This window comes from Palaemon carinicauda, chromosome 19 (assembly GCF_036898095.1).
Source record: "Palaemon carinicauda isolate YSFRI2023 chromosome 19, ASM3689809v2, whole genome shotgun sequence".
NCBI classification, from domain to species: Eukaryota; Metazoa; Arthropoda; class Malacostraca; order Decapoda; family Palaemonidae; genus Palaemon; species Palaemon carinicauda.
This window is the reverse complement of record NC_090743.1, coordinates 27,844,981-27,861,692: the sequence shown is the minus strand read 5'-3', so window position 1 is coordinate 27,861,692 and position 16,712 is coordinate 27,844,981. Positions and strand designations below refer to the sequence as shown.

At 35.8% G+C, this 16,712-nt stretch overlaps 1 protein-coding gene and 1 long non-coding RNA gene across 2 annotated transcripts in view; one reads left to right on the top strand and one right to left on the bottom strand.

Annotated features, from left to right (window-relative positions):
• Nucleotides 1-16,712, top strand: part of LOC137658541 (uncharacterized) — a 347,029-nt gene that overhangs the window by 260,344 nt on the left and 69,973 nt on the right. The window lies entirely within an intron of this gene.
• The window catches only part of LOC137658540 (high-affinity choline transporter 1-like), a 254,295-nt gene continuing 244,179 nt past the window's right edge, over nt 6,597-16,712 (bottom strand). The window contains exons 13-14 of the mRNA XM_068393387.1: nt 8,736-8,814; nt 6,597-7,923 (exon numbers count right to left, since the gene is read on the bottom strand). Of these exons, the coding sequence (XP_068249488.1) occupies nt 7,662-7,923; nt 8,736-8,814 (341 nt within the window). The 3' untranslated portion in view covers nt 6,597-7,661. The remainder of the gene's footprint in view (nt 7,924-8,735; nt 8,815-16,712) is intronic.

The following is a 16,712-nucleotide window of genomic DNA, read 5'->3' as shown; positions in this document are numbered from 1 at the left end:
AAAAATGTAATATAATTCTTCGCTTTTAATTTCGTTGTCATTAATTAACTTATGTATTATTGAGTTTTTTTCCTTTTATTGGGGAACGGAGAATCTTTCATTACAGAGAAATTTGCTATTTTAAGACACCGTAGTATGAAACTTGAAAAAAAAAGTCTTATTTTTTGGATAATTCCACGAAGCCTTTGTCATAGTTGTATTTCTTGATTCGTTACACCCCTCGACGGGAAAAAATACAAAGAAAAAATATCTATTAATTCTGTCCTTACACCAATTAGAATATATTTAACATTTTGTGAACAATTTTCTATTTTCACCCGCATTAATTTCATTAAACTTTAAGTTATTTATGAACGTGAATAGTTGTATAAAGTACCAATGTATGAAATATATTACAAATTGAAATATTACTCATCAGTCTTTGCCAGGACTAGATTTGATAAATCCTGTTGTCATAATAGCAGTGTCCTTTCCATCAGCTTCCAGTCGTGGGCTTGTAATATATTCGAGTGGTGTATTACAAAGTTCCGGGTTTAGAATTAATAATAGAGTTTGTAATCTGGTCATCAGCGATCTTCATCATATTTCACAAGCTTTTGGACACGAATCCTTTGACATGCTGGCCAGACCAAAGAATGTCATAGATTAATTTGTATATATCTGCTTGATGGGAAATACCAAAAAGACCACAGTGGATCCTATTGCAAGGGAGAAGAGTAGCCTAATAACATTGAATAGCCAGAGGCTACTACTGTGATTTCAGGGGTATATCATAAATACATTATTCATTTAAGTTACTAGAACGGGGATATTGAAAGGGGTCCCCTTTTAGAAGGAAGGGGAGATGGGCGGAGATAAATGCATGTTTATTTGGTTTTAGTATTGAATATTATTCATTATGATTTTAGGAATAATGGATCAGTAGATGAGTAGAAGATATTGAGCTAAGGTTGCTTTATAGGCTGGAAAAATAGTGTGGAAAATAAGGTAAGCATGGTTAATGAAGTGAGAATAATGAATTATGTTGATGAATAAAATGTAAATAATGAAATCTGTCGATAAAATGAAAATAATGAATTATGTCGATAAATAAAGTGAAAATAATGATATATGATGATAAAGTGAAAATAAAAATTTAAGCAAATATTTCGAAAATATAAAAAGTAAATACAAGTTAAGTATTTAGCTGCAGTGTAGAAATTAAGACATTTTATGTTACAGGACATTTTAGTATCACATTATATTCTTGACCACTCTACCAATCCTCTTGTATATCATATGCATCTGTGCCTTAAATAATATATATTTTCCCGTACTAAACATATTTTCTCTTCATGAGGTAAATTTGATTTGTACGAAAGGAATTTATGTTTCTATTGTTTACTGTATCCTTAAAGCACTAGCTACCCAAAGAACTGAAACTGAAATTTATGAAGAAAAAAAAATTTTTGGCCACAAGTTTTCATATGACAACAGCTGCCCCATCTAGGTTGTCTGTCTGACTGTTGTTAGAGATAAAGTTTGCCGACAACAGTAGGGCTGTGGTGGCCTGTTGGTAACGTCCTTGCCTGGTGATTGCCAGTCTGGGGTTCGAATCCTGGTCAAATTCGATAGTTCCTATGGTTGCTTCAAGTTCACCATCCTTGTGAGCTAAGGATAAGGAGTGGGGGTGGGGGGTGGCAGTATGTGGGAGCCTGTAGGTCTACCTGCTCAGTCATCAGCACGGATTACCTGGCCCTTCCTGGTCCTATCATGGGTTGAGAGGGGGCCTGGGCGCTGATAATTTGTGTATATGGTCAATCTCTAGGGCATTGTTCTGCTTGCTATGGTAATATCACTGTCCCATGCCTCTGCCAATGATGAGTGTATTTTAAACCTTTAAATGCTGTGTGTGTGTATATATATATATATATATATATATATATATATATATATATATATATATATATATATATATATATATATATATATATATATATGTGTGTGTGTGTGTGTGTGTGTGTGTATTAGGAAACTTGTTTTACGAACATAAGCAAGACTATAAAAAATAGTATATTTTTACCTTAGTCAAGGTAGAAAAGTCTATAGAACCCAGATGTTTTCCATCACGACTTCTCCCTTTGACGAAGAGAGCTGAGGAAGGCAATTTCCAAAGTTTTCTTTTGAGCTGCGAAGAAAGTTTTTTTTTTTTTTTTTTTTTTTTTTTTTTTTTTTTTTTTATAGGATATTTTTGTCACATTGCTTAGCGGGGCGTCAAAGAAGTCTCGCCCAAGGGAGATTTACGACTTGTCACAAGACTTCGTACCAAGACCCGGAAATTCCTTTGCCTGGAAATGTAATTCTAATGATAAATTTGTGTGTTGAGGTGTCAGTTTTTATTCTTTGAAAGTTCTCTTGACAGCTTTGTTTTCATATTGATGTTCAAGGATTAGAAGAAATTATGACATGGTCTTCCACTGTCTTGGGTTAGAATTGTCTTGCTTAAGGGTATACTCAGGCATGTTATCCTATGTTTCCTTATTTCCTTTCCTCACGGGGCTGATTTTCCTGTTGGAGCCCTTGGGCGTATAGCATCCTGCTTTTCCAATTAGGGTTGTACCTTAGCTAATAATAATAATAGTCGTAATACCACTTTACTATTCTGTTGTAACGAGGCCTCTTATTTTCTCGTTATCTCATCGTTTATGCAAATAATAAGTTACATGTACAGTATAATTAGAACTCCTCCAAATAAATCTGATAAGTTTTTTTGTGATTCGCATTGATTGAATTAGATGTGTAAATTCCGCATCGGAGTAATTAGAAATTGTGTTGACCAATCTCGGCAACATTTGTTATACCTTCTTCCATCAAAGACATGACGTTAGGTCCATGAAAACTTCAAAATTCATCAAATATTCGTCATTAGATAACCTGAGCTCTTATTAATTCTGCCCTCATTTGATTTCATTGTTCCTCTATTGTCTGGAGGATTGCATCATTATTTTTCGTTAGAAAACCGTCCGTGAATAATGAAGAACTTTTAACGAACTATTCATTCAAATCGACTAACTCATCGATAATGACTCCCGCCAACAAGGTTAGTCTGTTGTTATTTTCTTCATAGTCTCTCAGATGGTAGACAACAGCTGTTTTTAACTTGTATATCTCATTCCCACGTGTTTTTTTATAAGCAGCGTTTCTTAAGCGTAGAAGTGTGTATTTTGGTCAGAATTCATTGTTGAAGTCTCCACAATTATTTTGGTTATTGTCGTAAAGACTGTGGGTATATGTCAATGTCATCAACCATTTCCTACCCATTATGACATTGTCCCTTTTTTTGCTTTAGAAATTCTTCATAGGTGTCATTTGCGATCGATAATGCTTCGCACTTAGGGTTTCATTACTAATTAGCTTTTGACAGAATCAGAACCTTTCTCGTGGTCGATAAATGCCATCCATTAAAGCATAATTGCGAGTAAATGATAGTCTTCCCCTCTTGAATGCAAGATGTAAGATTACTACTACTACTACTACTACTACTACTACTACTACTACTACTACTACTAGCAAAACTACAAGCCTAGTTGGAAAAGCAGGATGCTTTATGTCCCAAAACTCCAACAGGGAAAAATACCCCAATTTGGAAAGGAAATAAGGAAATAAATAAACTACAAGAGAAGTACTGAACACTTAAAATGAAGAAGGCTGCAAATAACGTATTCTCTCTTTTTAAAGATAATGCTTAAAAAATGAGGCACGTCTTTAGAATCAAGATATTTTGGTGTGAGAGAGAGAGAGAGAGAGAGAGAGAGAGAGAGAGAGAGAGAGAGAGAGAGAGAGAGAGAGAGAGAGAGAGAGAGAGAGAGAATGTCTGTTGATTCTACAAGACTGTCCTCATTTCTTTAATCATTATCTTTAAAAAATAAAGAGAATGTTGTTTGAAGCCTATTCTTACATCTTGTATTCAAACATAAATTTTATTTTTCACATGAAAAAGCAATCACTCTTCCGTGTACATTTTCGTTCTTACACACCCAGCCATCTCCACAGTACCACGCCGGCTTATGTTTTCCTGTAACTTAATTAAGACTCACCACTTTTCTTGAAAGTAAAATTTATCTTATAGTTTTATTACTTTTGCAAAATTTTACCACAGGATCCTTTTTCCAACTTGATAAGTCTTGATACTTGAGTCTTGGTTTAACTTAGCCTCCTGGCTAGTATAGGATTAACGTGATTGCCTAGCATTCGCATGGCAGCAGATCGATCCCAGCCTGGGACCGTGAGTTTAAGGTGTTTACTGTTTAGGTCAATACTGTGGTTGGGCACCATAGGTTGGGGTTGGGCTTGCCCGGGTGACTTTCTGGTGAGCATCTATTCTGTTAAAACTGGAACTGAAACCAGACCCTTTACCTTTATCTAGTTATTTTTTTCTCTTACGAGCTGTCAGCACAAGAGCCCGTGTGTCTCTGTTACCTTTTGAGCAGAAGTGAATCAATCGCTGTTCCATCAATCAGCGACCCACCTCTTCTGTCTCCTGCACGTCAAACTAAAATAACAGAAAGTGTCCTGGTTTAGCCACTTTCATGTTGACTTGAAGGAAGTTGTTCACAAGTTTCTCCCAGTCTGTGATTTTCTTGCTTGGGGAATCACTCCAGTTACTTAATAGAAGTTATTCCTAAAGTAGAATAGAATTAATGGCCCCCGATTCAGAATTTAACACTAGGTAGGAATTACAGTAAAACAAGAGTTATAGGAAAACATTTATTTTCCGAAGTTAAAAGCTTTGCACGTGATTAAATTCTGTGGTTGTGCGGATGTAAATGCTCTAAGAATTAATATGGATAATGTCTTATATAATTTTTGTATGTATGTAGCCGCAGCCAAAATGTCTAGGTACATACGTGATATGAGGTAGGTTATTTAAATATCAAATTATAATCCAGTTCAGTCTTTCAATAAATTTGGCTGTTATTTTACTTGCCAATGAAAATTACATAAACTATAAGGAAAGAATAACTAAAGAGAAAATTAATAATGATGCTATCATTCTTTCAGAAGTTATTTTAACCTTTTAAAGTAAAAAATAAATAGGATACGAATTTCATGCACCATTTTTTATCTTGTTGGTGAATATAATTGCTAGGGCCGCGGTTCGTTCCCAGTCTACTGTTTCACGGTTCACTTTGCTTCAAATGGGTCTTGCAGCACCATCCCCAGAGCTTGTCTGAGGAACGGATATTCATGCAGTTAGATATAATCTGGAATGCTTATGTAATAACTATATATGAATTTGCCCTAATCTTTCCTATATAATAAAAAGCAAGAGTCTGGCTATATATATATATATATATATATATATATATATATATATATATATGTATATATATGCATATATATATATGTATATATATGTATATATATATATATATATATATATATATATATATATATATATATATATGTGTGTGTGTGTGTGTGTGTATATACACACATTAATATACATATATGTATATATACACATATAGAATATATTTATATATAAATATTATATACTATATATATATGTATGTATATATATATAAATATATATATATATATATATATATATATATATATATATATATATTATGTATATATATATATATATATATATAATATATATATACTGTATACATATGTATATACTTCTTTCCGGTCACGCTAGCTCTCCCGTCCCTCTGGTAGGGGGAAGAGGGGGTAGTCATACCCTGGTGAAAGGCGTGTGCGTGTGTGTGCGCATCTTGGAATATTTAGCCGTCGGTTCTAACGGGTCACGTACATAAGTCACTCAAAAAATAAAGAAAGAAATTTTCGCCGAGAATTCAAGAGAATTATATTTTCTCTGAAGAGTGAATTTTCCTCGCTCTCTCTCTCTTGCCAATTGCACTTTGTAATTATTCATACAGCCATTGCCTCGTGTGTTTCTCCCATAAATCGAAGTGTCAGGTCGAAATAGATTTAATTCCGGGTTTTGGGGATTTTCATTAACCTGCAATTTGCCATTTTGCTGTCAGTTTTGATTCGACTTGTTTTTGCGAAGTGAACATTGGCACGCACATATATGTAAATATCCATCTAACTAAATACTGTGTATATATATATATATATATATATATATATATATATATCAACAATAACAACGAATACAGCAATTTCTCGTCCATTGCAGGACAAAGGCCTCAGAGATGTCCTTGGTCATGTCTGGGGTTTGGCCATTTCATCACCACGCTGCCCACCGCGGATTGGTGATGGTGAGAGATTTTCGTCTGACCACTCACAGCTAACCAACCTAGTATAAGTGACCGTGACTAGGACAGCTTCGCTGATCATGTCGATAAGCAAACCCTTTCACCATGTAATAGGTATCCCCAATCAGAAAGTGGTATATATATATATATATATATATATATATATATATATATACATATATATATGTATATATATACAGATATATATATGTATGTATGTATATATATATATATATATATATATATATATATATATATATATATATGTATATATATATATATATATGTGTGTGTGTGTATATATATATACACACATAACGTTTATTCAGTCTACGTCATTTCTAACTTTACGTCACATATCCTTCAATATAAATAAAAAATATAAATATATATTTTCTACGTCCAGCACGCTCCGTGACAGGAGGTCGTTAGCCATACGAGCATCGAAAACATGCTTTGAATGGAAGGATTCATCACTCTCTTTAAGGCCACTTTGACATTTTGACAGGTAATTTTTAAGGAGGATATTCAAGGATTTAGGACATCTATCAAATTAAGAGTTTTCCCAAATATATTGCGATGTGCATTTATTTTTATATTTTTTTACCTTTCACCCATTGAAACCCTTGTCTAGGTTCTCTAGGAGGTTCTAACTAAGGCTCAGCACTACACAGTATTCTAGAAATTTTATTCCTGCTGTGACCAGATTGTGGGGTGTTCTTCCTAATTTGGCATTTGATTCTGTGGAACTTCAGAAGTTCAAATTTGCAGCGAAATGTTGAACAGGCTTGCATAAGTCTCTGTTTATAGTCTTTATATGTTACATCTATTTTGACGTTGTTACTGATCTTAAGATATTTTATATTTATTCATTGTTATTTTTTTTATTTGTTTTCCCACTGAGCTATTTTTCCCCGTTAGAGGTCTTGGTCTTATAACATCCTGCTATTCCAACTAGGGTTGTTGCATAGCTAATATTAATAATAATAATAATAATAATAATAATAATAATAATAATAATAATAATAATAATAATAATGATAATAATAATAAATCAAATATTGTCTTAAACTAGATAAGGTAAAATACCATCTATTTTCACCCTAACCCCCATAAATTTAAGAAATCCCTTGATTTTACTTTGGATTTAGTCAGCTTTACGTTGTTAAATACTATCTTTTAGTTAGTTATGCTATTATAGAATGCTTGGGTTATAAAGGAGTTCTATGGAACATATATACATAGTCTCAAACTATAATTTAAAGGTACATGTATTGAATTTAAATCTCGCCGTTGTTGGTCCATGATTTTTTTCAGTAATTATACTGATTAAAGAAATAAATTATTCTGAAATTTAACTTTTATGGAGTACTGAATAAATAGATTTGATTAGAAATGCGCCATTTCCCTCGCTTCCTTATAGATGTCCCCTGTCGGTTCTTTCTTCTTCCCATTGGCGTGCAAATCCAGAGCCGGATTATCCAGTCCTCCAGGCTGGGATGGAGCCCTGATAGTGTCCGCTGTGATAACGGTGATGCTGTCGTTGTTCAGGACATCGAAGACGTCCTTGAAATATCCGGCGTCGTGCAGCTTTTGCGCCAACCAAGAGAAGACTATGAGGGATACTAGAGTTATGATCATGGCCAGGGTCCTGGAAGGTAGAACATCAGCGTGAGAAAATGAGACGGCCGTGGCGAGAGTAATGGAAAATGATAAGATAAAAATTTTATAAAACAAAATGCTGAGAAATAGATGACTTTATTACAGAGGTTGCGACTTAATTACTGAATTGCTTAATGATGAAAAACTGGTACCGTGAATAAAGGTGATATTTTCAAAGAATATGGAAAATGATAGGCTAGTAACAAGATTACATGTCTGGAAGATGGAAGTCTTAGGTGAATTACTTCGACATTTACCAAATGTTTGGAAAACGAAATACTTAAGAGAAGTTATTTACGATGATTACAAAATGTTTGGAAGACAAAAGACGTATGTGAAGTTAGTTACAGAAATTACAAAAGTATTGGATATAGGAAGACCAGTACCACTCGTGATACAAATGCATCATCTGCATACGCATCAAGCTTGTTTCCTAGGCCAAACCACATGTCACGTGTATATATTAGGAAAAGTAATGGGCCAAGAACACTACCCTGAGGAACACCAAATATCAAAGATGAAAGACTTGTGTCACGAAATTTACGATACTTACAAGTGCAGTGGAAGAAGAAAGGCTAGTATCATGATTGTTGCAGTATTTGAATAAAGCGTTGGTAAGCGTTTCAGAGATATACTTTTGTCGTGAAATAGAAATGGGTTTTAACTTCCTTAGAACATAGTCAGAGTATTGGTGACTGATACATTCATAGATATAACTATTGTTTAAAGGTACGCTAAATTCTTTATGTCTACGTTAAATCAACCTCTGGTTTTTAATAATGAGGATGAATGCAGTTTTACCTGAATGGGAAGTATTGGACGCCATCGATGAAGTAAGGGTATTTGATGACTGGCGGAATTTTTAGTATTTTTTCTCCTCCTGAAATAAAACAAGAAAATTAAACTGAAGTATATTAGAAGTAGATATCACGATTCTGATTTGTTATTATTTATTAAAAAAAGGAGTAAATTAACCAGGCCAATGAATCAAGCTCGACTCGTTAGCTGGCACTCCGATTTACCCTGAATTTGAGCAAGAAAGAAATAACACTGAGGCAATATATCTTTAAATTTCAGAATTCCTTGCCACATAACGTGAGATTACTTCCTGAAGGAGAATGATTCATTCATAACTCTCACTCGATACTTCTCATGAACTCTTTGTACATGTAATTGTAAATTACCTTCTCCCCTTTTTTATCCATATATAGAATGTGGGTTAATGAACGGTAGGTACTCTAATATTTATTTGCCTTTTCCATTTATTATCTATGTATAGGAAGTTGGTTATGAACGTTTGGGACCCTTATATGTAATTACCTTTTGTTTTTTTATCTATATATAGAAAGTGGGTTTATGAGCCTTTTTAACAAGGCGCTAATTTTGTATCACCCCTTATCGCCTTTCACGTCGGAAAGGCCACATCAAAATTTCCCCTGTGCGTTGACTCTCAAATAAGGAGCAGTCATTAGTCTAGATTCAGAAGACAGTGGAACCGTCAGAATTTTTCCGGTTCTTGATGCTGTAGAATTTTTTAGCTTCATCAAAAGTGAGTAGCAAAGTGGAAAAATTTTGAAGATAAAAGCTTCACTCCTTTGGAAAAAAGGATAAAAAGAAACTGAAAGGTAATTAAAAAAGAAAATCACTGCATTTATAAGTCAAACCAAACCAAAGTGGCGGGTGAAAGAAGCTCTTTTCTCAATGCATCGTCTCTACATCGAAATATTTCGGACATTATACTTTCAAGACCGCCCGTTGACGGTAAGGACGAACAAATTGACCTGCGGATTAACTGTTTTATCTTGTGTCTTTGTCCGAGTGGAGTTTGACATTTAAATCTTAAACGTTGTAACTCCTGATCATTTTGGAGCAAACATAGAGATTATTTCCCTATTTATTTAGTTTTAGTTCTCGGTTTGCTGGAATTATTTGCAATCACATTACTTTTATGTACATTTTGTATCCGTCATAACACCCTAATTCTCTCTCCCCCCCCCTCTCTCTCTCTCTCTCTCTCTCTCTCTCTCTCTCTCTCTCTCTCTCTCTCTCTCATGGAGGTGTAGAAGTGGACATTGTAAGTGCTGTCGATTGACTGGCTGTACTTATCAAAACATTGCTTTACATAAGAGAGATGAAATGAAGTGCCAATTATAAACTATGTTTGTTTGAAATTACTTTTATTGCTTTTATTGGAGTCTTAATCTTATAAGCTTCAAAAGTTCAAACTCCCAGCAAATGTTTTTATGTTGAACAGGCTTACACAAGTCCTTTTATAGTTTATATATCAAATATCTGTTTTAATATTGTTAATGTTTTTAAAATATTTTATTTTAATTTTCATTACTTCTTATATCGTTTGTTTATTTCCTTATTTCCTTTCCTCACTGGGCTATTTTCCCTGTTGGAGCCCTTGGGCTTATAGCATCTTGCTCTTCCAACCAGGATTGTAGCTTAGCTAGTAATAATAATAAAAATTAATGGATGGGTCACGGGATTTGCGGCATAGTCCAAGCGTTGGGCATTATAAAGCTCATTTACCTATATAATGAAGCATGAGTAAAAGAAATTGTGTGATAAATTAGACTATGTATATCTCTCTATGTATATATGAATATATACACACATCTATATATATATATATATATATATATATATATGTGTGTGTGTGTGTGTGTGTATATGTATATATATACACATACATACATACATACATACATACATACATACATACATACATACATACATACATACATACAGGAAATTAAAGGTAAAGAAACAATCCCATGAAGAGGACATATGGGTTTTACGGAGAAATGTAGGTCTGAATGACTTTTAATCTAATAGTGCCCTACCTATGTATCTCTGATTGGCTTATAGGCTATGACCGCTGGTCTAAGAAGCCAAAAATCCTCTGGGCAATGTAATTGTTTTCCTCTGACCACTGGAAATAAAAGCTGAAAAGGAGAATCTATTCGGGATTATGAATGGTGGAACCCACCCACCTTAAAGACCTTAATCCATCTTCTGTTGCAGGACTTGTCTGTACAGAAATTTTCAGGTAAAATGACCGAAATCGTCAGATGCGACACGATATATTGTGTCTCACCCGCCACTTTGGTTTGGTTTGACTTATAGTGTCATTTAGGTTACGTTGCTTTTCTCAATAATATCAATACTGTAATGTCACAAGTATATGTCAGTCAACTAAAATGTATACACGTGTTATGATGTATTAGAATGTATTCACATAATACAATAATGACAAAACCATTGTTGTTCATGGATAAAAGATTTTATTTTACGTCCTCGCGCTCTGTTAGTATTTATTATATTATCTCTCTCTCTCTCTCTCTCTCTCTCTCTCTCTCTCTCTCTCTCTCTCTCTCTCTCTCTCTCTCTCTCTCTCTCTCTCTCTTTGAAGACTCTGAGAAACCAGAAGGCTGAAATCATTGGTTACCATATATATATATATATATATATATATATATATATATATATATATGTATATATATATATATATGTGTGTGTGTGTGTATGTGTGTGTGTTGCAAGCATCATGCCCTTCTTAGCTTATTACGACGACCCGACACTGCCGACAAACAACTATGTAATGTCTGACCACCTTAATGAAGCTACTTAAAACTTCCCTAATTTTCATAACTTGAATAATACCGTATTCAAACATTCAAACATCTTGACTAATTAAACTAAACAAGTCTTATTTGTTAAAACTTCTCTCATATTTATTTATAATATCGAATAGTTGGGTTGTTGCATAAATTTAAGATCAGCTCCCTGAACTACAAATTTAAGATCAGCTGCCTGAACCACAGACATGACTTTTCCCAGTTTAAGTTTTACGTGATTAAATTAGGTAAGATTTTCCCAGGTGGCCAAACTTCTCGTGAAATGCCTACGCAATTGAGCCCTTGACCTATTGGAAAAATAAATGACCTAATCAAAGTTCTTATAGAGGGATGATACGTGTCATTGTTTGGAAAGGAGTTTCGCTCCAAAGTTGACTTGTTTTACGTGAAGTTTCCAACCAGAGATTATTAGTTTGATAGATTAAAAGCTTCTGTAAGCTCACGAAGAGAGCAAGAATGCTGGTGAGTTAGAATTAAATATATATATATATATATATATATATATATATATATATATATATATACACAGTATGTATATAATAGGTAGATATATATATAGATGAATCAACAGGAGATGACGAAAGACAACGATGGATGGAACTCTTTAGTGAGGGTATGAATAGGAGATACGAAGGGAATAATTTGATTGATATATCTGAAGTTGATGAAGACCTTGATGTGCCTATGAATGAATTCAGTGTGCCTGAAGTCGAAGCTATCATTAAAAAACTCGGGAGATGGAAAGCCCCGACTACGATGGAATAACTGGTGTGATGATACTGGCTGAAAATTATATGACCCCAAGAACTTATAAGATTATTTTGTAGAATGGGGCATCAAGAAGCAAAACCTGATGAGTGGGAGCTAAGAGTGTTGGTGAAAATGACAAAAAAAAAAAAGGAGACCTGACTGATTGCAATAATTACAGACATCACACGTCAGTTTTCATGGAAAGATATAGTATGCTTATTCTAAAGAGACTAGTAATTAAGATTGATGAAAAGCTGAGAGATGAACAAGCAGGATTGCGAAAAGGTAGAAGTTACACTGACCAAATTTTCATTTTGAGACGTAAAGCAATGTGTAGAATATAGAAATCCACTTTTGATAGCATTTGTTGGCTGAAAAACCTTTGATAATGTGCACTGGCCAATTTTGTGGAGAGTCCTGCGTTATTGTGGAATTCCTCTTAAATAGTTAAATTTGATCAAGTCTGTTCATGAGCATAGTAAGTGCAAAGTTAATGTTTGTGGAGTCCTATCAAATGAATTGCCAGTGATCAGTGGCGTACTCCAAGGAAATGTGTTGTCACCTATGTTGTTTACCCTCCTCATGGATTTTGTAATGCGTAGAACAGTTGGAGATGACGGAGAAAGATTGGACTGGATTTGTAATAGAAAATTGGCTGACCTAGAGTATGCTGATGATGCTGTCCTTATTAACAGAATACCAGATGATGTACGGTGCTTGTTTACCTGAATGCATGAAATATCACACGAGGTTGGGATGAAGGTAAATAGAAGGAAGACAGACGATGAGAACGGAATATGAAATGGAAGATAAAATATCATTGGAAGGTGAAAGGATTAATGAGGTGAAATCATTTAAGTATTTGGGAACGATGATAAAAGCTCTTTAGAATTAGAGTTTAGTGAAAGATTGAAAAAAGGTAAATCAGACAAGGGCTAGTTTATGTAAAATTTGGAAATCAAATCACCTGAAATTACATATAAAAATCCGGCTAGATATCAGTTTAGCGAGATCGATGTTACTGTATGGACATGAGTCGTGGTATGGCAATGAGACAATATCTAACTGATTTCGTAGATTTGAGAACAAAACCTTCAGAAGGATATTGGAAGTTAAATGGCAGTACAGGATTAGAATTCGAACGATAATAGAGATTACTTGAGTGACTTATGTGGATGAGATCATGGTGAGGGGAAAATGGAGATGGTTCTGGCATGCTCTTCGCACTCCCCAATAGAGATTATTTCACCAAACGTTTAACTGGGCTCCACAAGGCTGAGGACTAGGAAGCGTGAAGTAGATGGTGATGAATATAGCCCAGCGGCATAGTAAGAAATATGAAACCAATTGTTCAAATTGTTCTAAAAGCACCAAAATTGGCACACATGTGGATTAATACATTCTGAACAATTTTGGATATGGAGGCATTCAAGATTCTCCCCGTAGCACATTTGGCGGCCATTTTTCAAAATGGCCGCTATTTACCGTTAGCGTCATTGAATATGTACCATAATTTGTCTTTTTGTGGATGCTAAAGGTGATAAGTGTGCTAGAGGTGATAAGTATTGTACAATTACACATACTTCTGTGCTTACCAAATAATTTGGCTACCATTTCACAAGAAAATGAATTTTACTTTGCAGCGGCAGCGTTGGTGGCAGTGACGGCGGCTGCAGTAATAGTATAGTGTTGATAGTCATGGTGCTTGTAGTAGTAACTTGTGGTAACATGGTGGTGTTTTGTGTCTTTGCAGGTGAGGCAGCAGCAGCACCACCTGACATCAGAGACGCGTTGTTCCAGACTGCAGCCATGGCAAAGAAGTTCCAACTGGTCGATACTTTTGAGCAACGTACTCCCACAACACCTCCTGAGACAAACTGGAAGCTGTGTCTTGTATGTCAAGAGGAGACAACAGAGTCACTTGTCTGCCCAGTACTGTCTAAACGCCGAGACCCTGGGAGTGGATACACGACAATGGCTGCAAACTTGGTCAAATTTGATGAACTCGGAGAACTGCCAAGAACTGTTCAGTTACAGAGACTAGATGAAGGACAAGGTGTTGAGGCGACAATGGTTGCCCACCAGGCCAAGTGGCATAAAACATGTATGCTCAAATACAATAACACAATGCTACGAAGAGCAGAGAAGAGACGCATCGCAAGCAGCTCAGCATTTGATAGTACTGACAATGTCCAGGCCAAGCGCGCCAGAACACACTCTTCAGAAGCCACTACCAGCGGCACCTCCTGCTTTTTCTGTGGAAAGTCTGGCACAGAGACCCTACATGAAGTAACAACCTTCCAGGTGGACACACGCGTACGGAAGTTTCCTGCGAGTTGATAGCAACAAAGTGGAGCTCTTCAGCTACCTCTCCACCATGCTTGCAGAGTCCTTTCAAGAAGAAGGCAAGGAACTGGTCGTCACTGATGGGGAGCAGGTGATCTGTGTTCCACAGCAAGAGGATGTCAACTCACTCGCACCATGCAACCAAGAAGAGGCAGACACCCGCATGATGCTACATGTAGCACATGCTGCACAACATGGTCACCACCAGATACAGGTTCGAACAGTAGACAGTGACGTCGTGGTCCTAGCAGTGATGGTAGTCCAGAAACTACCAGCTGGAGACGAACTCTGGGTAGCCTTTGGGACAGGCAAGAACTACCGCTACATTGCAGCCCATGAAATAGCTTCCTCCCTTGGTCCAGAGAAGGCATGTGCTCTTCCAATGTTTCATGCCATCACAGGGTGTGATACTGTGTCAGCCTTCGTCGGACATGGGAAGAAATCTGCCTGGGCAACATGGAACACGCTGCCAGAACTCACTGATGCCCTGCTGAGTCTGGCAAATGCACCCACAAGCATCCAAGAGGATACAATGCATGTCATCGAGAGGTTTGTCATACTCCTGTATGACCGCACAAGCAAATGCAAGGACGTCAACAAGGCGAGAAAGCAGCTCTTTGCAAAGACGAACTCTGTTCAGAACATCCCGCCAACCTACGCTGCTCTGGAGCAGCATGTGAAGAGATCTGCCCTTCAGGGTGGTCATGTCTGGGGCCAGGCATTGGTACCAACGCCCGTGCTCCCTCCACCAACAGACTGGGGCTGGCATCGGAGTGATGATGGGCTCTACACACCACTCTGGACCACACTCCCTGAGGCATCCAAGGCCTGCTATGAGCTGGTGTCTTGCGGATGCAAGAAAGGCTGCAAAAACCGCTGCAAGTGCAAGAACGCTTCACTGCAATGCACTGGTCTATGTTTCTGTGAAGGCGAATGCCAGTAGATTGGGACAGAAAACTTGCTAACCAACATTATGATCTGTAGACATTCATAATTCTGGTGACCAGATTTGAAAAGTTCGGAATCATAATTAACATAGTGTGGCAAAATCTACGTTATTGTATTACATGTATGTACTGCAGGATTACACAAGTACTGTGCCTAGAGACTGGGCTTTTGGTCGACTATATAACTACAATCTGACCATACTGTAAACTTCCCGTACTCTGTGTATTATTTTGACTAGCAATTTTGCCAGCAATTTGAAATAAAAAAGCAACTTGAGCAATTAAAGTGTGTTCCTGAAATCAGGTACTGGTTATTAGAGGTATTATGTCATTGAGTATTGAAATCTTCATCAAATGTCCACTTTTTCCACAAAATGGCGGCCAGTTTGGGGGCCATTTTTGAGAAGATTCATCTAAATATCTGTTAAACATTTATTGATGTTAATTCTGATGTAAAAAAAGGGAATTTTGGCCCATCTAGCACCAAACTAACGACACATAATGAAGTCTATGTAATGACGCTAATGTTAAATGGCGGCCATTTTGAACAATGGCCGCCATATCTTCCTAAGGGCTAATCTTGAATGCCTCCATATCCAAAAATGTTTAGAATATATTAATCTACATGTGTGCCAATTTTGGTGCTTTTAGACCAATTTGAACAATTGGTCTGCTATGCCGCTGTACTAATAGAGAAGTATTGGTTTAAAAGGTCAAGATAGAAACGACTGGCGAAATTTAACGGAGTCCCTTTGCGCCTAACATAAAGTATATTATTTGTAAAAATTATATTGAAATTACAATATTAATAATGATTTTAATAATTTTAATTTATTATTATCATTAGTAATATTGTTGATGTTATTTTTTTTGGTTGTTATTATTGTCGATATTTAATATTCTTAATGTTTTTAATTTTTTTTTATTAGACCAGGATTTAATCATAATAATAGGTCTCACTAAAGAGATTTTTTCTAAATGAAAAATGATAGTTGAAATAGTAAAATTGAATCAAATTAAATAAGTTAGACAGCCAGGTTAAAAAATAAGAAAAAAAAATGGATGCGGATGCTGGCAAAGGGATACCG